The 21038-nt window shown below is 40.9% G+C and overlaps 1 protein-coding gene across 7 annotated transcripts in view; it reads right to left on the reverse strand.

The window, feature by feature from the left end:
* Positions 1-21038, reverse strand: part of enah (ENAH actin regulator) — a 398339-nt gene that overhangs the window by 9449 nt on the left and 367852 nt on the right. For 6 of the 7 annotated variants that reach the window (XM_043687390.1, XM_043687385.1, XM_043687391.1 and 3 more), the window contains 2 exons: positions 20457-20519; positions 4019-4097 (listed from right to left, as the gene is read on the reverse strand). In XM_043687390.1, the coding sequence (XP_043543325.1) occupies positions 4019-4097; positions 20457-20519 (142 nt within the window). The remainder of the gene's footprint in view (positions 1-4018; positions 4098-20456; positions 20520-21038) is intronic. The other variant, XM_043687387.1, reaches the window with a different exon arrangement.

Below are 21038 nucleotides of genomic sequence, written 5' to 3' on the forward strand. Positions count from 1 at the left end.
CAAATGAAAATTCACCCACAGCGAGCGAGAGACGGAGAAAGAGAGCGCGCGCACGCGCGCGTGTGTGTGTGTATGTGTGAGAGAGAGAGAGAGAGAGAGAAAGAGGTAGATAGATAGAGATAGAGAGAGCATGCAAATGTGACAGAGTATGTGCCTGTGAGAGGGTATGTGCATGAGTGAGAGTGTGGGGGTGTGTGTGTGCATGAGAGAGGGTCGACGTGGCTGACTGAGTCTGATCATGTGCAAGAGTGTAGTGAGATCACCTGTAGTATGACATGAACCCAAGGTCGCAGTTGAGGCCATCCTCATGGGTACCGAGCTTGGCTATCAGCCTCTGTTCAAAACATCGCATCAGTTGCATGACATTTTGATCTTTTACTATAGATTCTGTGTCCTAAATACCTACCCCACCAACTGCCTGACAAAGGAGCAATGGTCTGAACGTGTGTACTTCAAAATAAACCTATTGGACTATAGCAGGGTGATATATGATTTTTAACTTTGTCGATCCAATGTGGTACTGTCTTCAACAATTCCAATGTGGTGGTGCTGGTGTTGGACAGGGGTGGACAAAGTTAAAAAAAATCACTTAATACCAAGTTATTACACAACAGGTTTATTTGGAAGTATGAGCTTTCAGAGCACTGCTCCTTCATCAGGTAGCTGTTGTTATTGTATGATTTTAACTTTAACAATCCTATTACAGCAAAATTGATCTCGATGGGAAACGGTGTGAGAAGTCATTTCAATGAGTGTTCTGGAGTCAGATCATAAGCTGAACACAGATCACAATGAAATCTAGAAGAGGTGTCATAAACAGAAGTGTGAAATATTGATTGGGATAAATGTAATGAGGGAGAAAGCATAAAGGGATTGATCATGAATGAAGATACATAAATCAATAGGCCTAGGTGAAACATTTCTGACCTTGAGACAATCAAGAGAATTGATAGTGTAGGCTCTATCATTTTACAACTCTCTCTGGCTACAGAGTAATATCAAAGCACTGTTAATATCGTAACCTTATTTAAAAAGGATTGAATTGTGATAGGCCAGTCATTCTAACCCCACTGTGGAAATATTCTGAGGGAGAACATAAGTCATGATTTAGAAAGGCAAAGGTCAAGTATAAACAACTAGCATTCATTTGTTGAAGGAAGGTTGAAGCATAGAAACATAGAAAATAGAAGCAGTAGACCAATTCGAGCCTGCTCTGCCATTCAACCTGATCATGATTGATCATCCCAATTCTGTATTCTGTTCTTGCTTTTTCCACATAACCTTTGATTCTTTTAACCCTAAGAACCATACCCGCTGGAAAACATTCATTATTTTAAACTTACCTGCTTTCTGCGGCAGAGAATTCCACAAGGTGAAAACATTTCTCATAACCTCAGTCCTAAAAGGTTTACACCGTATCCATAGTCTGTTACCTCTGATCCTGGATGCCCTGATCACTGAGAACATCCTTCCTGTGTTTACTCTCTCTAATCCATTAGAATTTTGGAGATTCCTATTAGATCCTCTTCATTCTTCTGAACACCAAAAAATTTCATCCTAACTGAAACAGTCTCTGTTCATATGTCAGCCTTTTCATCCCAGGAATCAGTCTGATAAATCTTCGTTGCACTCCCCCCATAGACAGAACGGGGATCTGGTCTTCCTCAGATAAGGATACCAAAACTGTACACAATACTCCTGCTGTGGTTTCACCAAGGCCCTTACGACTGCAGCAAAACATTCCTCTTCTTGTACTTGAATTGTCTTGCTATGAAAGTCAAAATACCATTTGCCGCCTTCACTGCTTGCTGCACCTGCGTGGTTACTTTTAGTGACTGGTGTAGCTTTATTTTATGCTGTTCTAATCAACCTTTTCAGAAATGTTATTACTCACCTCTGGAGCAAGTAGGAATTACACCCGGGCCTCCTGGCTCAGTGACTGGCATACAAGGAGACCCAGGTCTGGCAAATTACGTGGCAAATAAAATTCAATTTTAAGAAGGAAAGTAATGTATTTGTGGAGAGTTAACGACACAAAAACATAGACAACAAATGGCAAGATTCTGAGAAGTGCACAGGAAGCAGAAGGACTTTGGAGTGCATTTCACAGATCTCTGTACGTAGCAGGAGAGTGAGAAATGTGGCTAACAATGCATACAGGATACTTGCCTTTACTGAGCATAGAGTAGAAGAGCAGGAAAGCTATGCTGGAACAATATAAAAACTAGTCAGGGTACAACTGGACTACAATATAGTTCTGTCACTAAAAATAAGGAATGATATGAATGCATTAAAGTGGCTACATTGGAGATTCAAGAGGATGTTGGCAAGGATGGAAAATCCTAGCCATGAAAAAATATTGAATAGGAGGGGAAAATGCTGGAATCTATTACTAAGGAGATTAAAGCAGGCATTTGGAAATTCTTCACACAATCAGGCAGAGACTGGTGTCCAAGGACACCCAGGTCTGGTTGCACATTCCCCTTTCCCAATTTATTGCTATTCAGATAATAATCTGCCTTCCCATTTTTGCTACCAAAGTGAATAAACTCACATTTAACCACATTATACTTCATCAGCCCTACACTTGCTACTCATTCAACATACCCAAATCTGACTGAAGTATCCCCGCATCCTCCTCATACTTCACCTTCCCACCCAGCTTTATCTTGTCTGCAAACTTGGAGATATTACACTAATTTCCTCATCTAAATCATGAACATACATTGTGAATAACTGGGATTCAAGCACTGATCCCTGTAGTATGCCTTGATTGAATGGTAGACCATATTAGAAGATCCGAATGGCCTCCTCCTGATTCTAGTTCTTATATTCATACTGAATTTAGTATAAAATTAAGATGGTTCTAGATAATGTGTAGGAATTACGTTTTTCTCTTTTCAAAGAAATCAAGAACAAGGAACTGTAGATATAACATAAGCTGGGGGGAGCTGAGGAGAACTTTAGTCAGAGTATGGTGGGAATTTGGAACTCATTGCGTGAAAAAGTGGTAGAGGTAAAAGCCATCATTCCTTTCAATAATCAATTGAATATGGACTTCAAGTGTCATAGGCTATAGGATTTAGGGGAAAGTGATAGCAATAGTGGTAATGTTATTGGACTAGGAATCTAGAACCCCAGGTTCTGGATTCTAGGGACGCAATTTCAAAGTCAACTTTGACAGATGGTGTAATTTGAACTGACTAAAAATCTGGAATAGAATCTAAACAGTAATCAGGTAATCACTATTAATTGTTGTAAAAAAACCATCTGGTTCACAAATGTTATTTAGGGAAGGGAATCTGCCATCCTTAACTGATCTGGCCTACATGTGATTCCACAGCAATGTGGTTGATGTTTAACTGTCCTCTGCGATTAGGGATAATGAAAACACTGGATGCCATCAGTGGCAACTCCCTAAAACAAATAAGGCCAAGAGCAAGGAAGCTGAATTATGTAGGATAGCCTTTTGTTTTTAGCTTGCATAAACATGGTGAAATTTTACAAGCCAAACTCAATGTCAAAGCAGTACTGTACTCAGAAATCCCATTCCAATTATTACACACACTCCAAGGACGTTATTTGACTCTTAAATGACCTCTGAAATGGCTGAGCAAGCCACCCAGTTATATAAAACCTCTACAGGAAAAGTGAAAGGTCCATCCAGCACTAATCTAAATATTGGAAACAACAAAGCTACACTCTATTAAGTTGACCCTTCAAAGCTCTCCTTAGTAACATCTAGGGGCTGTGTTAAAATTAGTCAAGCAGCAGTTTATTATGAGATACTAAACTAATTGTATTGTATGGTACTACTACCATGCGAAGTGGATAGACTCAGAATACATCTAGCAACTCAAAGCTATTACAGGCACTATTGGTCACCATCAATAGCAGAGATGTATTCAAACATACTATAATTTCAATTAAGCCAGAGGAATAACAATAATTCACTGAGAAGTATGTGGTACTAAATAATGTGGGAAAAGAAAAAAATATAGAAAAGCCATCAACACACCTGTTTCAATCTGTCATAATCCAAGAATTCTGCCTGCACACCATTAGTATTTGCTGGGCCACTTGATGCAGATTTGCTTCTGGAATGGGGGGAAAAGAGAAGAGTTACACTGTACCATGACTCAGAGAAATCAAGATGCTTTACCTGTGCCTCACTACAACTAACGTGCTCTCCTGAATGATTAGTGGTGAAACAGCACCAAGTTGTTAGAGCACCACAACTTCACCTTGCATTTATCTTGACCAGCAGATGCCATTTAAATTTTTTATTATAAATACCAAAAATCATTTGCAAGTTTCTTCTTAAAATAAGATTACTACATTAAAAATAATGACACAATCAAATCCTTTATCTTCCCTTGTGAACCCCAGTATAAATATCTAAAGACCACGGATTCTAAAACCACATTTCCCTCAGATCTCCTCTGTCAGAAACCCACTGAAATGTGACTATTATACCAGAGTGAGTCCCGAGAGTCTAACAATCAGTTCATTTTATATCACATTTCAACGCTAATAGGCATATGCTAGTTTTGTATGCTTTTTTGGCTATTTGTAAACCCAATCTCTTCACCCCTTTAAACCAGAGACTTTGTACACCTATCACTCTAAATGCAATAAGCTGTAGTGTAACCACGGATCCATGTTGCATGTCAACACTAGAGGACAGACTGTCATTCCCTTGTTACTCTTGCACCAATTTCAGGTTTGTGGGCGGACTGTTAATTTTAAGAGCATTGTGGAAAGATTCTAGACATCTGCCAGAATTGCTGCAGATAGAAGCAAGCACTGTATCAGTTAAATAGGTGGCAGTCAATCTATCTATTCACAAACAAAAAAGCTTTATAAATGAAAAAAAATGTTGAAGCTGCAACAAAAATAAATTGCTGGAAAAGCTCAGCAGGTCTGGTAGCATTTGCGGAGAGAAATCAGAGTTAACATTTCGGATCAAGTGACCCTTCATGAGTTTTTCCTGACCCTCCCAGTTCTGAGGAAGGGTCACTCGACCTGAAGTGTTAACACTTGATCTCTCTCCACAGATGCTGCAAAACCTGCTGAACTTTTACAGCAAATTTGGTTTTTAGTTTCTGATTTACAGCATCCACGTTTCTTTCAGTTTTTGTACTGAAGCTGTAGTCAGATCAAATCTGAAATAATTTGTTCAATTTTGGTCACAGACTCAAACATGAGTCATGAAGACGGAATCACAGGGCTAAACCAGGCATTGAGGATGAGAGATAATCATCTGAAAAGTTACAGAGAGGATTTAAGAGAATGAAGGCATGTATTTACAGAACACTATGTCCAATACAAAATTACCAAAGCAATTCACATAACTCTCAAAATAATTTGTTGTATCTGACAAACCTAGATATGTAAAAGATAATAAGCAGCAAATTCATGATACTGTTTTATATCATAAACATATATAAAAGGGGTGAAAATATGTTGCTGGAAAAGTGCAGCAGGTCAGGCAGCATCCAAGGAACAGGAGAATCAACGTTTTGGGCATGAGTCCTTCTTCAGGATTCCTGAAGAAGGGCTCATGCCCGAAATGTCGATTCGCCTGCTCCTTGGATGCTGCCTGACCTGTTGCGCTTTTCCAGCAACACATTTTCAGCTTTGATCTCCAGCATCTGCAGTCCTCACTTTCTCCATATATAAAAGGGGAAAAAGTTTAGATGGGTGAAAGGAAAATTAGGATTGATGTGATCAGAGTTCCCACAGTTAATAACAGACATAGGAATAATAGTAGGCCATTCAACCCCTTGAACCTATTTCACCATTCAGCCAAATTCTGGTTCACCTCGACCTCAACTTCACTTACTTATCTTGGCTTCTTTATTGTTTAATGCCCTGACATAACACAAGTCTATCGTTTTCAAAATTTCAAGAGACATGCCCCCAAAGTCTATAGTCTTTAAGGAAGTGTTCCAATTTTTCAGTTAAAAGTAAATCCTAATTTTATACTTGAAAGGCCTAGCTGTAATTTGAACATTTTGGCTTCTCCTTCTGCATAAATGCAAACAAAATTATTTCCCATTACCTAATCTATTGAATTAATTTATCACTTTTAATACATGGATTCAATTAAGAAATTATTCCAATTCAAATATAAAATGTTTAGCTTCTCACCTCTGAACAAAGATCACAACTTGTAGTAGTTTTTCCCTCTGTTTACTTTTGAACCACCTGTTCTCTTGTACACTTATTGTGCCTTATATCTTCATATCATTTATAAACTTGGCTATAGAATTTTATTCCATCATCCAAGTTATGAAAACACCTGGTTAAAATCTGAAGCCCCAGAAATCTGGGGACACCATTTCCTGCAAGATACCCTCCAATCCTCACTTGGAAACAAAATACTATTTCTTCAGGGTTGCTGGGTCAAAATCCTGGAATGCCCTCCCTAAAGGTATTGTGGATCTATCTACAGCAAATGCCTCAATGGTCCAAGAAGGCAGCTCACCTCCACCTTCTCAAAGACAACTAGGGCTGGGCAATAAATGCCAGCTCAGTTGGCAATACCCAGATTTTATGTAAGAATAAAAAAAAGTTCCCAGAGGAACATCATTTGTGATATTCCATGAATGAGAGAGTATTTCCTTTATCCCTATTGTTTCCCATCAGTCAATTAGTCAGCCATTTCAAGAGTTACCTCAGTCAGTGCATTTTCATTTTCTCAAGATCTCTTGTGTAGACTCTCTTTCTAAATTCTTTCTATAAACCCAAACTACATAAGCATAATTCCTGAAGCCAATTGGACATACATCTTCAATTTCCTGACTTAAATCAAATCCTAGAGATTGACAGAGAAAAGTAGCAAATCTGGCAGCATCTAAGGAGAGAGAAACATAGTTACCATTTTGAGTTGAATGACTTCTTCAGAATTGAAGTACTGAAACATTAACTCTGTTTCATTTTCCAACAGTGCTGCAAGACCCTGATTTTCTCTAGTATTCTGTTTCTGTTTACGACTTCCAGCATTTGCAGTATTTTGCATTTATATTTAGAGATTTATCTATCCTACCTATTTAGGGGGAGATGGTAGCTTCATAGTAAGACCGCTACACTAGTAGTCTAGAGGCCCAGGTTAATGCTAACTAGCTCAAATTGCACTCTGGCAGCTGAAATTTAAATACAATGAATAAATCTGGAATTATGTAAAAAAAACTAATCTTAGTAATGATGACATGAAACCACTGTCAATTGCTATAAACAAAACTCTATTAGATTCGCAAATACCCTTTAGGAAAGGAGACCTGCCATCTTTCCCTGGTCTAGCCTGTATGTGACTCCAAACCTACAACAATGTGGCTGACTCTTAACTACCCTCTGAAACGACCTATCAAGCCATTAGATTTGGAGTAAAAGCAAACATTGATATGTTGGAGATCTGAAATAAAAACAAAACAGTTAGCTTCAGTGGGTTTCTATAAGATTCTGCATCAGGAACCCCACTTTCTCTGGTGCATATTAATGATTTGGACGTAAATATAACAGCGTGATCAAAAAGCTTTCAGACAACACAAAAACTGGTTACATGGTTGGTTGTGATAGTGAGAAAGGTGATTGTAGACTGCAGGAAGAAATCAATTATCAGATCAAATGGGTAGAAAAGTGGCAAATGCAATTCAATCTACAGCAGCGTAAAATAATGGATTCTGGGAGGCCAAACAAGGCAAAGAAATGCACAATAAATGGGACAATTCTGAAAAACAGAGAGAAAGTGAGAGATCCTTGAAGGTAGCAGGATGGTTTAATAAGGTGGTTAAGGAGGCATCTAGAATTCCTTCCGTTATTAGCTAAGATACTGAATACAAGAGCAGGAAGATATTGGTGGAACTAGTTGAAGTAGGAAGAGATACAATCTGCGGCGCAAGGTTGGGGAACTATGAGGTAAGAGGTATTGGGGCCAGGAGATGAACAACAAATGAAACGAACGAGGTGAAAGTGAGGACTGCAGATTCTGGAGATTAGATTAGAGACTGTGGTGCTGAAAAAGCACAGCAGGTTAGACAGCATCCGAGGAGCAGGAGAATCCACATTCGGGCAAAAGCCCTTCATCAGGAATTCCTGATGTGATTCCTGGTGAAGGGCTTTTGCCTGAAACATCCATTCTCCTGCTCCTTGGATGCTGCTTGACCGGCTGTGCTTTTCCAGCACCACACTCTCGACCAAATGACATGAAATTAGCGAACGCTGTGGACACAATAACCTGGTATTCAATAGCGGGATCATGGTCCGGGGGAGGTAGGAAGAGGTGACCGATAGCTGGCATTCAGCTCCCGCAACGTCCGCAACGTCGAAATCGGTACAGCAGACAACAGTGCGATCCCACCTATTACCAGACAACAGTGCCATCCTTCCCATTTCCATCGATTTCCATCATCCGCAGCTCATTGTTTTGTTTTCATTTAAAAGGTGTCTGAATATGCATTTCAAGTGCTGTAACATGCAAAGTTACTGACCAAGCGTTCAAAAGTGACATTAGGCCAGGTGACTTGTTAATCTGGTCCAATAAGGGAGATCTGGCTTACAGATATAAACAGGAGTGTCGCCAAACTGGCCATAAACTGATACAGGCAGCGGGCCGTGGAGGGGGTCGTTAGGGCCGACTGCCTGCCCCTCTTCCGTGGTTACGTTAGAGCCCGGGTGTCCTTGGAGAAGGAGCACGCGGTGTCGACCAACACCCTGGAGTTGTTCAGGGAGAGGTGGGCGCCGCAGGGAGTGGAGTGCATCATTTCTCCCTCCAATTCTATTTTGATTTAGTCCCTACCCTCCCCTTCACTGTTTTGATCACACAGCACTGCCCTCTGATGTGAAGGGCAGTGTTTGTCACTGGTCACCCGGGTGTTTTCCTATCTTCCTGGTGGTGGAATTTGAATAAAGATTTGTGCACTTTGTGTCTTTAATAAAAATTAGAAAAAAAAAGAAGAAAAAGAAGAAAAAGAAAGAAAAAAAAATAAACAGGAGTGTTGCCAAACTGGCCATTAACAGGTCCAGGCAGCGGGCCGTGGAGGGGGTTGTTAGGGCCGACTGCCTGCCCCTCTTCTGCGGTTACGTTAGGGCCCGGGTGTCCTTGGAGAAGGAGCACGCGGTGTCCACCAACACCCTGGAGTTGTTCAGGGAGAGGTGGGCGCCGCAGGGAGTGGAGTGCATCATTTCCCCCTCCAACTCTATTTTGATTTAATCCCTGCCCTCCCCTTCACTGTTTGATCACACAGCATTGCCCTTTTGTGAAGGGCAGTGCTTGTCACTGGCCACTCGGGTGTTCTTCTATCTTCCTGGTGGTGGAAATTGAATAAAGATTCGTGCACTTTGTGTCTCTCACTGTGTCTCACACCTGCACACACACACCATGGGTGCTGGGGAAAAATAAGCACTACCGCAGTTAGGCCGTAGTGTGGGGGTTAATAAAGAAAAAGAGTAAAAAAAAAAGAAAACAAAAAAAAGGGTGTCTTTAAAAAAAAACAAAAAAAAACAGGAGTGTTGGGCCCGGGTGTCCTTGGAGAAGGAGCACGCGGTCTCCACCAACACCTTGGAGTTGTTTAGGGAGAGGTGGGTGCCGCAGGGTGTGGAGTGCATTATTTCCCCCTCCAACTCTATTTTGGTTTAATCCCTGCCCTCCCCTTCACTGTTTGATCACACAACATTGCCTTTTAAGAAGGGCACTGCTTGTCACTGGCCACTTGGGTGTTTTCCTATCTTCCTGGTGGTGGAAATTGAATAAAGATTCGTGCACCTTGTGTCTCTCACTGTATCTCACACCTGCACACACACCATGGGTGCTGGGGAAAAAATAAGCACTACCGCAGTTAGGCAGTAGTGTGAGGGTTAAATAAAAAAGAAAAAAGAAAAGAACAGGAAAAATACAAAATAAAATAAAGTAAAATAAAGTCTCTAAGAGCTGGAAAAAAAACAGAGAGTGTTTATGTTCTGTTCATTCTGAGAGCTGGCATTAAGGAAGTTGGACCAGTATCAAGTACTGTGCACGTGAATAAAGGTGACTCGATGATGGGATGCTGGCCTCTGGGGAGTTATTTCAGTGGCCACAAGAAAAAATTTAGTCCCAAATGTCACCTTTAAGTTGAGGTAAGCATTTCTGGCACCATTTGGGAAGATTGACTCATTCAATCCTGCTGTCAAAAGATTTGGCCCAATATGTGGAAAGAATTTGTTATTTTCTCTGGGCAAATGACATTGTGGCAGATGAAAAGCATTGAGTCCTGACAGCTTGTGGACCGAGAGCTTTTCCGGTTGTTGGCCTGACAGTTTGTGGGCACAAGATACTAAAACCTTTCAAGAGTTGATAGATTTGGTTAAGGAATATTATGATCCCAACTCTCCTGTTTTTCTGGGATGCTATCAGTTTTACTCAATGGTTTGGGAACTGTGGAATCTATGTCAGGATTTTTGACAAGATTAAGATGAATGGCAGAAGAATGTGACTTTGGTTTAACACTTAATGAGACACTGAGAGACCGTTTGGTTTGAGGGACTAATAATGTAGCCGTGCAAAAGTGCCTACTAGTTGAAGCCCAACTGCACTTCAAACAGGCACTACAACTGGTTTTATCAGTAGTAAATGCGGCAAGTGGAGCTTATGAGTTACAGGATATGCTGAGGGAAATGGACACCCTCACCAGGCTGACTGAGTTTCGTGAAGACAATTGCCTAGCTTCATTCAAGATCACTCCAAACAGTGGGACTCTAAGCCAGCCCAGTGCAAACCCCAAAACAAAACCAAACATTTTCTTCAGGATCTGGATCAGCAAGCCATTGTAATTGCTACTGATATGCAGACTTGAGACAGCAAAAGAATCCTACTAGGCCTGAACTGTGTAACAGAACTCATAGGACTGCATTCAGGAGAGTGCACACTTTGAAAAGCCCAACTCCATCTGGTTTGGAACAGTTGAATTCTTTAGCAACATCCAAATCAGAACCAATCAAAATAAACCGTAGATGTGGATATGTTCACGGAGCTGGGAAGTTGATTTGCAGATGTTTTGTCCCCTGTCTAGGTGACATATTCAGTGGTTTGGAGCCTCCTGTGAAGCGTTGCTGTATTGTGTCTTCTAGAATTGATTCAGTTCCATTCCTGATGCTTCCGGTTCCGGTTGTTCATTGGCGTGGCCGGTATATTGGGTCTAGGTCAAAATGTTTATTGATGGAGACCATGGATGAGTGCCGTGCTCTGGCTATCCTCTGTTTGGCTTATCCTATTCTCGTTGTGTTGTCCCAGTTGAATTTGTCATCCTTGTCATCTGTGTATGGCTACTAGGGACAGCTGGTCAAGGTGTTTAATGGTTAGTTGATGATCATGGATGCAGATTGCGAGTTGTTTGCCTGTTTGTCCTATAGTGTTTCCTGCAGTCTTTGCATGGAATCTTGTACACCATGTTTGCCTTGCACATGATGGATATTGGGTCTTTTGTTCTGGTGAGTTGTTGTCTGTATAGAAAAGCCACACACATAGACCAGATCCTGAACTACAAAAGCAACCACCCAAACACATACACGAGAGAAGCTGCATTTGGACCCTGTTCAAAAGGGCGACAATACATGCAGGACTTCTGACCTGTGAAGAGAAGAACATCACCTCTACAAAGTCTTCATCAAGAATGGAATCCCCGCAACTTCATCTGCAGATAAACAATGTGATGATGACCTAACACACTAGCCACTCGACCTGAGATAAAAAATGTCTCTGAACTGACAGTCAGACTTCTCCAACCACTCTGATTCATGACAGCCCATAAAAGTCAGCCACGCTCAGACAACAACTCACCAGGACAAAAGACTCAATTGCCCATCATGTGCAAGATAAACATGGTGTACATGCAAAGAGTGCAGGAAACACTATTTAGGACAAACAGACAGACAACTAGCAATCCTCATTCATGAACAACAACTAGCCACTAAAAGCCACGACCAGCTGTCCCTAGTAGCCATACACACAGATGACAAGGAGCACAAATTCGACTCGACAACATAACAATAATAGTACAAGCTAAACAGAGGACAGCCAAAGAATTTATAGAAGCATGACATTATCGATGGACTCCATCAACAAAAGCACTGACCTACATGCAATATACCGACCACTACAACAAACAACTGGAACCAAAAGCAGCAGGAACTGAAACAAATAAGTTCCAGAAAACACAGTACAGCAATGCTTCACACGAAGCTCCAAAACACTGAAAATGTCACCTTGACAGAGGACGAAACACCTGCAAATCAACTTCTCAGCTCAGCGAACATACCCACAACTATAGCAACCGGCCCGAGTTACAAATCTTTAAGCAAACCTGAAACAAAATAAACATCTAACAGTCACCCTGTTCTAATGGTGGTTGATACTGCCTGGCTGTATCACTGATTGCAGAACCAGTCTTTTAACAAAATTTGCTTTGGATTCCAACCCATAAGTTTGTGTAAGACATTGACTTGACTGAGAACCTTAAATGGTTTCTGAGAATCTTTAGAGATAAAGGGTACAACTTCGGTTTGGGCTCATACGAAAAGCAGCTGCTTCAGTGTCTGATTAGTAGTGAAAGGCTTGGGTCAAAGCCCGATGGGGTGAATTTGGTTGAGAAAGATTCACCTCAATTGGCTCAACACTTTTCCATTAGAAAATGGCTGCCTGAGTGAAATTCTAATTAAATATTGAGATGTTTTTCAGGAAGGTCTTGGGACTGTCAAAGGAGCCAACGCTATCCTGTATAGAGTCATAGAGATGTACAGCATGGAAACAGACCTTTCGGTCCAATCTGTCCACACCGACCAGATATCCCAACCCAATCTAGTCCCACCTGCCAGCACCCGGCCCATATCCCTCTCAACCCTTCCTATTCATATACCCATCCAAATGCCTCTTAAATGTTGCAATTGTACCAGCCTCCACCACATCCTCTGAACCCTTTCAAGTTTCACAACATGTTGACTAGGAAGCAATTCCATGATTTTACAAGACCTGCCCAGTGCCATTTGCCTTATGTGACAAAGAAGAGGCAGCAATCAGGAGGCTGGAAAGCAAAAGAATCGCGAAACCAGTACAGTTGACAGATTGTGAAGCCTGACAGGTTGATTGACCTTTGTGGAGATTGTAAACAAATGGTAAACTGCTTCTTGCAGCTGGATAAATGCACAATCCCCCGCATATAGAATTTATACGCAAAGCTGGTGGAAGGTGCTGTCCTTTACAAAGCTAGACATGAGTATGAGTATCTGCTATTGTGGTTAGATAAGGATTCCCAGAAGTATGCTACAAGTAATACCCATAAGGGTTTGTACTAATATAGGAAACGGACATTTGGGACATCATCAGCACGTGCCATTTATCAGCATCGATGGTGAATATTTTACAAGGTCTACCCCAGGTTGCCATTATCTAGATAGTATGTTAATAACAGGGAAGACCAATGAAGAGCGGTTAGAGAACTCAAACATAGTCCTTAGACATTTCTCCAAAGCGGGTGTACATCTTAGAAGGGAAAAACTTGGGTTGCAGAGGGTTACACACATTGGAAGATAAAGTAAGGGCGATCAAAGGTGCCCCGACTCCCATGCCAGTACTGCAGCTTAGGTATTTCCTTGGATCAGTGAATTATTACAGAAAGTTCATATGTAACCTGGCCTCCACCTTAGCACCCTTACATCTTTTATTGGGGAAAATAGAAGCAGCCTTGAAAATGGTCGTGCAGCCAAGACATAGCCTTCAGGGAAGTGAAGAAGCAGCTGTTATCTCTAAGGTGTTGGCACACTATGATCCCAAGCAAGACATGATGCTCCCCATATAGTATTGTGGTAGTGTTGGCTCACAGATGTCCCAAAGGACAGAAATGCCCAATAGCTTATGCTGCCTGGATTTTGGCTGAGGCAGGTAAATGTGCCCAGATAGGGAAGGTAAGTTTGGTGGTCATCTTTGGCGTGAGAATTTCCATCAATACCTTTACAGACATAAATCTGTAATAGTAACAGACCACAAACCCCAGCTAAGACTTCTCAAAGAGACAGACCACAAACCCCAGCTAAGACTTCTCAAAGAGGACAAGGCTGTGCTGCTCATAGCTTCAGGTGGAATACCATCTGGGAGGCCAAGTAGCAAATGCAGATTTCTTGAGCCACCTCTTGCTATCAGATACACCCCCAGTGGTGCCACCACTGGAAAAGCCGTTCTGCTTTTAAACTTTGTGGGCACCCTTCCGCTTACTGCTGACAATATCAGACTGTGGAAGCAAACATGATCCAGTTCTGGCAAAACTAAAACAAATAGGAGAAACAAAGGGGCCATCACAGCCAGAACTGAAACCTTTCTGGACATGGCAAGACCAGATCACCGGACTTAGTATTTTATTATGGGGAGGAAGAGTGATTTGCCCTGAGCAAAGGTCACTGCCAGATGCAGCATGAACTCCACCAGGGTAATCCAGGGGTTTCCAAAATGAAAATGTTGGCAAGAAGTTATGTTTAGCAGCCAGGATTGAATGCAGACATAGTTTGTTAGTGGAGCAGTGTCCAGAGTGCCAACAAAGACAAAAATTACCATCAGCAGCATTCATGGAAATGACTGGACTTGGTTATATGTCAGCTATGCTGGCCCTTACATGGGCTCAATGTTCCTAGTTATTTTGGAAACTCACTCAAAGTGGGTGGGTATGCATAGAGTTCATTTGTCAAACACGGGGCCGATAGAAAACTGCGAGAATTATTTACACCAATGCCAGACACCAGACTCCTCTAAGAGAGAGAGAGAGATCGAGAGAGAGAGAGATTATTTCAGGGGAAAGTTTGGTGCTGAAACTACAGAAATGACCCTACATGGGTGACAGGCATGGCCAGTATGAGGTCAGGTCCCATGGCATACAAAGTTTGGGTCAGTGAGGCGGGCTGAAATGGCCCGCATGAAAGCTGCAAAATTGCAACGGCGCAAGAGCAAAACAAACCGGCCCCTCAGAACAGTTGGAAAGGCTATCAGAGCCTGTGGGTTTGCCCCCTTCATTTAGCGTTGAAGGAATCTTGAAGTCTGAGATGGACAGGGTGAATGTTGCAGCCTTGGCACCTTTACTGCCTGAAAAAGAGGATGAATTTCTTCCGAGATGCTCTGGGCGAAAGAGGTGGACTATGGTTTGGTTCACACCGCCTCTATCCAATGCTCAGTCAGAAAATTTGGACCCGATGTGAAAACGTCCCAGGAGAGACTATAAGAGAAAGGACAGGTCTCCATCCCTGGACTTAGAGGGAGAAAGATGTAGTGATTTTAATGAGGTTAGCCAGATGGACTTCATGGAAAATGAGTGGAACTGTTCATCTGTTCTCTCCTCAGTATAGTTCAGCACAGTCCAGGGAACAAGTCATCTGAACAAGCAGGTTCAGTTTATAAAACCTCCAAACCAGGAGAATATGGTTAGACATCTGAGATTATTAAAACCCCGAATATTTCATCTCTCAGATTTCTGAAATCTGACTTGGAAAGGGCTTATCAAATTGTCTCCACAATCCAAGGCATAGAACATGAAAAGTGTAAGTAGAACCTGAAAGAGTTGAGTTGTGATGCAGCTCCTCTGGACTTGAGAGTTTCTATATTGGATAGTATCAACGAACAGGATGAGATTTTGTTTTGTGAATTTTAAAATTATTATCACTGTTTTACACATGTATAATTTTTTCTTTTGTATAATAAACTTCTGTTCTGTTAAAGAGAATCTGCAGCCTCATGTAAATATGTTTCAATGATTGATCACATGTTAGCTCACAAAAAGTAAACATATGATCCATCAAGTCAGGTTTCACTCAGAGTTAACTTGTCCAGGAGTAGCATCAGGTGGGATCACGACAAGTGTTAAAGTCCAAATCCAGGGCTCAACTGCAAAAAAAAAACAAGTGCTGTACCATCAGAGATAATTTTGTTGGCAAACATGAAATATCCCATGGAAAGAAGAACAGGAGACTTACCCAAAGAAAATTCCTCCTATTCTCTGGCATCACCACATTGGTGTTCCTACATTACACGAGTAGCTATACCTGAAAAGTACTTCATGAGCTGTAAAATGCCGTGAGACATCTGCAAAGTACCATCTGAATTCAAGCTGCTTTTCTCCTTTATTATCCTTTATTGTCACATCTCGAGCTCTTTATTGGTCCCCCATGCATATGTCAAGTCTAATCAACAGCTCCCAATTCCTCAATTTACTCAGTGCCATCTATGCTTTCTATATAGATTCAGGCCCACCTTCATCTATCTTATGATCTTAGCTGGTATTAGGCATATACAGAGGAACCTTTTGATTATTCAGAATTCGATTAACTGAACAAAATACTCCCCACCCGTGTCCCTCCGATAATCGAGGTTCCTCTCATAGACAGTGTGAAAATAGTGTACACTTCCTGGATTAAAAAGGGTTTCAGGAAAATTAAGTCAACATCTGCTGCTTATAGAAAGCAAACGATTTTCAAGCACAGCCATGCAAAGCTTTTACAGAGATAAGAGATGAGGTTTATTGCCCTTATTTGCTAGAAACCTGGTTTTGGAAGAGGTTATTGAGTTTTTGCTGATGTTTTGGACTTGGTTTCTGTTTCACAAATTAGGGAGTCAAAATGAAGCAAATCCTTCAAAGCTACAGCAAAGCTGCAAGACTCTCTTGTTGAGGTATTTTGGATCCTAATAAGCTTTCATATCTCAGCTCTTTGACTACCTTGTAAATCCTGAGAATGTGAACTGTGACCACTTTCCAAAGACTTGGAACCATCTTGATTTCCATCTAAAATGGAGTTTTGTTTGGAAAAACTTCAATTGGTCGACAATTATGGGGAGGCGATGGCCCAGTGGCATTATCGCTGGATTATTAATTCAGAAACCCAGGAAATGTTTTATGGATCTGGGTTCAAATTCCGCCATGGCAGATAGTGGAATCTGAATTTGGTAAATAATTAAGAGTCTGATGATGACCATAAAACCATTAACAACTGTCAAAAAAACTTTGGTTCACTAATGTCCTTTAGGGAAGGAAACTGTCATTCTTACCTGGTTTGAACTACATGCCACTTCAGACCCACAGCAATATAGTTGATTCTTAACTACCCTCTGGGATGAACAATAAATGCTGGTCGAGCCAGCGAGGCCCTCAACCAATGGATGAACAACAAAAAGCTGGATTCCTGTTTGGGTATCAAGCAGTCTTACCACTTGTTTTTAGGGATGCATTTTATCGTAAAATAAATTACTTTAATATTCACCAAAGAAGCCTGGAAGGTTGTGTTTCTCTTCACTGCAGTACAAAAAGGAAGCAGGTGTTTGCGTCCAAATATTTATACCATTTAAACATTTAAATGACTTATGGAGTAGTAGGGCCTCGATTAGCACCATATTCCTTCTTTCCCAGGTGTAATGACACTAAAACCTTTACCAAAAACAAGTTTTCAAAAGGGCAAATCTAATATATCACATCTCATCTTCATGTCCCAACTCTAATTAGAGCCACATCCAGAAAAGAGTTGAACAATGCCCTACATCTGAGAAGGTTCTCCAAACTCCTACTGATTAAAAAGATGGCAAACTTGCTCTCAAGTCTAGTCTTCAAATTCTCAACAAACAACCTTGCTTACTTACTTACATATCTCATTCTGAGCTGTCACTTGTTAAATTGCAATATTTGCCCTCTATATATTGTCCCATGCTCAAATAAAAACTCACCATGTGGTCAACTGCTCTAAGTCTGATTTATTTGCAATTTTCAAAACTGGAACTTCTCGCCTTCATTCTTCTTACAACCAAAAGGCTTTCCAAGCCTTCAGCTTCACTATATTGCAGCTTTATAAGCAGATAAAACAAGGTATACGTTAAATCCAGTTATACAATATGGAAACAGACCCTTTTTTCCAACCCAGGCAGAACAAAATCCCAAAATAAAACCGGCCCATCTGCCTGCTTCTAGCTTATATCCCTCAAAACCTTTCTTATTCATGTAGTTATCTAAGTGTCTTTTAAATATTATAACTATTCCAGCATCCACCACTTCCTCAGAAAGTTCATTTCATGCATGAATCACCCTCTGTGTAAAAAAAAATTGTCCCTCGTGTATTTTTAAAATCTCTCTCCTCTCACCTTAAAAATATGCTCCCTAGTCTTGAAATCCCCCCGTCCTAGGGAAAAGACACCTATTATTAACCCTAACTATACCCCTCATGATTTTATCAACCTCTATAAGGTCACCTATCAACCTTCTACACGCCAGTGAAAATGGCCCCAGCCTTTCTTTGTAATTCAAATCTTCTAGACTTGGTAACATCCTGGTAAAATCTCTCTGAGCTCTCTCTAGCTTAATAATATCTTTCCTCTAACAGGGCAATCAGAACTGGAGACAATACTCCAGAAGAGAACGTAAGAACGTTAGAAATAGGAGCAGGAGGAAGCCAACTGGCCCCTCGAACCTCCTTTAGTTTTCAAGGCTGATCTTTTCATGGACACAGCTTTACTTACCCACCCACTCACCGTAACCCCTAATTCTTATACTGTTCAAAAATCTATCTTTGCCTTAAAAACATTCAACAAGATAGCCTCAACTGCCTCACTGGCCAGGGAATTCCACAGATTCACAACTATTGGGGTGAGAAAGTTCCTCTTCAATTCAGTCATAAATCTGGTTCCCCTTATTTTGAGGCTATGACCCCTAGTTCTAGTTTCACTTGGCAGTGGAAACAACATTCCTGCTTCTATCTTATCTAGATTGTTTATAATTTTATATATTTCTATAAGATCCCCCCCCCCCCCTCTTATAATTTTATATATTTCTATAAGATCCCCCCTCATTCTTCTAAATTCCAATGAGTATAGTTCCAATCTACTAAATCTCTCCTCACAAGCCAACCCTCTTAACTCCGCAGTCAACCTAGTGAACGTCATCTGCAGCCCCTACAGTGCTAGTACATACTCTTTCAAGAAAGACAACCAAATCTGTACACAGTACCCCAGAAGTGGTCTCACCAGCACCCTATACAGCTGCAGCATAATCTCCCTGCTTTTAAACTCCATAACTCTTGCAACGAAGGACGATATGCTATTTGCCTTCTTAATTACCTGTTGAACCCGCAAAGCAACGTTTGTGATTCATGCACAAGGACACCCAAGTCCCTCTGTACAGAAGCATGCTGCAATTTTCACCATTTAGATAATTACCCATTTTGCTGTTATTTCCACGAAAATGGACCTCATATTTACCAACATGGTGCTCCATCTGCCGACTCTTGCCCACTCATTTAACCTATCTATAATCCCTCTGCACACTTTATCACTCATCTTAGTGTCATCTGCCAACTTTGACACACTACATATGGTCCCCAACTCAAATAATTGACTTAAGAGGCTTCACTAATATCCTATACAACTTCAACATGGCTTCCCAATTCCTACAAGACTCTGCAATGGTGAGAAATCATGGTAGATAAGATCAGCCATGATCATATTTTATATTGGAGCAGGCTCTTCTGCTCCTTTTTCATGTGTTGTTTCATACGTGCAACTTGGTATGACAAACATGAATTGGTTCCACACAAGAAACATTTATTCAGAGCATAAAAAAAATCATACAATACATCAAATTAACCTGTCTCACAATGCAAAGTACTGCTGCTGTCTTTCAGAATGGAACATGATTAAACCAATTCGGCCAAAATTAATTTTGCCGAACTAATAATGACACAAGTAGAAATCAAGGAAAAGTACTAATCTACGATACATGACCTCAGTTTACAGCTGGATAGGGCACATGACCCTTCAACAGTGGATACTATGACTCAATGCCCAAGTAGGTCTTTCTTCATACGTTTTGGGAAGAAGATGGGGAATTAAGTGTTAGAAAATTTGAATTCAATTTAGAGGTTAATAGCTGATGGGGGGGGGGGGGGGGGGGGTTGTGCTCTGTCCAAAATTCTATTTCATGCAACACAAAGGCCTCTTGTCAAAGGTTAACCCAACAATCTTGGCAATCCTTTGTGTGATAGATGATTTACATAGTCTGTATCTTTCATGCTTTAACTGAGAAACATGTGAATTTTGAAAGACACAAATTGAAATCTTAGAAATTTAATCTTATATTAGGGATAATTGAGGCACCATAACTTTAAGTTGTGGTAGAAAATTCTGCAGTAAGAAAACTTTAATTTGGTGAAATTATTTGTGCTCCCCGTATACCCATAAGGTATGAAGGAAACAACTGTTCACAATAGGAAAGAGAAAACAAGAGCAGAAAAACGGGAAATTATTGGACCCCCCTCCAATTTCACACAAACAAGAATCACACTTGGCATGCAGATTAACACACATCCAACAATCTCATGCACAGCGGGGTTCTGACCCTTATTGGTGATTTTGGGGAATGCACACTGATTTTTAATTTTTTTACAAACAGACTCAACAGGCCAGCTGGTACCTGTTTAATGTATCATAGAACTTGTTGTCAGAGATCAGCTGATTTCTCCACGGAGAATCTCGTCTATGAGAAAGAAAAGAAAGCTTGAAACTAAATTCTCACTATTGTGGGTGTGTCAAAGGATCAGGACCAACATAAATGTATCTTCTCCTAAAAGTACGCTTCCAATAAACACAGTTGGGAAGTTACTGAAGAATTGCAAGCAATGTCGGCTACTCCACAACTTCTTGTACAATTGGGGCATAAACCAATTTTATATGATAATTACCAACTACCAGTCCAGTGTATTTGTTTTAAAAAAATTGTTACTGTACATAAAATATCACAAAGTAAATTCTAAACTTCAAATGTTCATAAAATAACTTACTTCAGGTACTCAGCTCAAAATATGCCACTACTGAAACAGATGGATTCTGCCATTTTGCAGGCTGCAGTGTCAGGTTGGTGGCAATACACATCCACTAAAATACTGATTCACAGCAATCAGTCCCTGTCCTGTCTTCCACATACTGTAATTGGCCACTCTGCCCCCTTCTCCACCCCAACACAGTCATCTACCCCTCTTTCCTCCACCTCAATAAA

Source organism: Chiloscyllium plagiosum, chromosome 3, assembly GCF_004010195.1.
Source record: "Chiloscyllium plagiosum isolate BGI_BamShark_2017 chromosome 3, ASM401019v2, whole genome shotgun sequence".
Taxonomy (NCBI): domain Eukaryota; kingdom Metazoa; phylum Chordata; class Chondrichthyes; order Orectolobiformes; family Hemiscylliidae; genus Chiloscyllium; species Chiloscyllium plagiosum.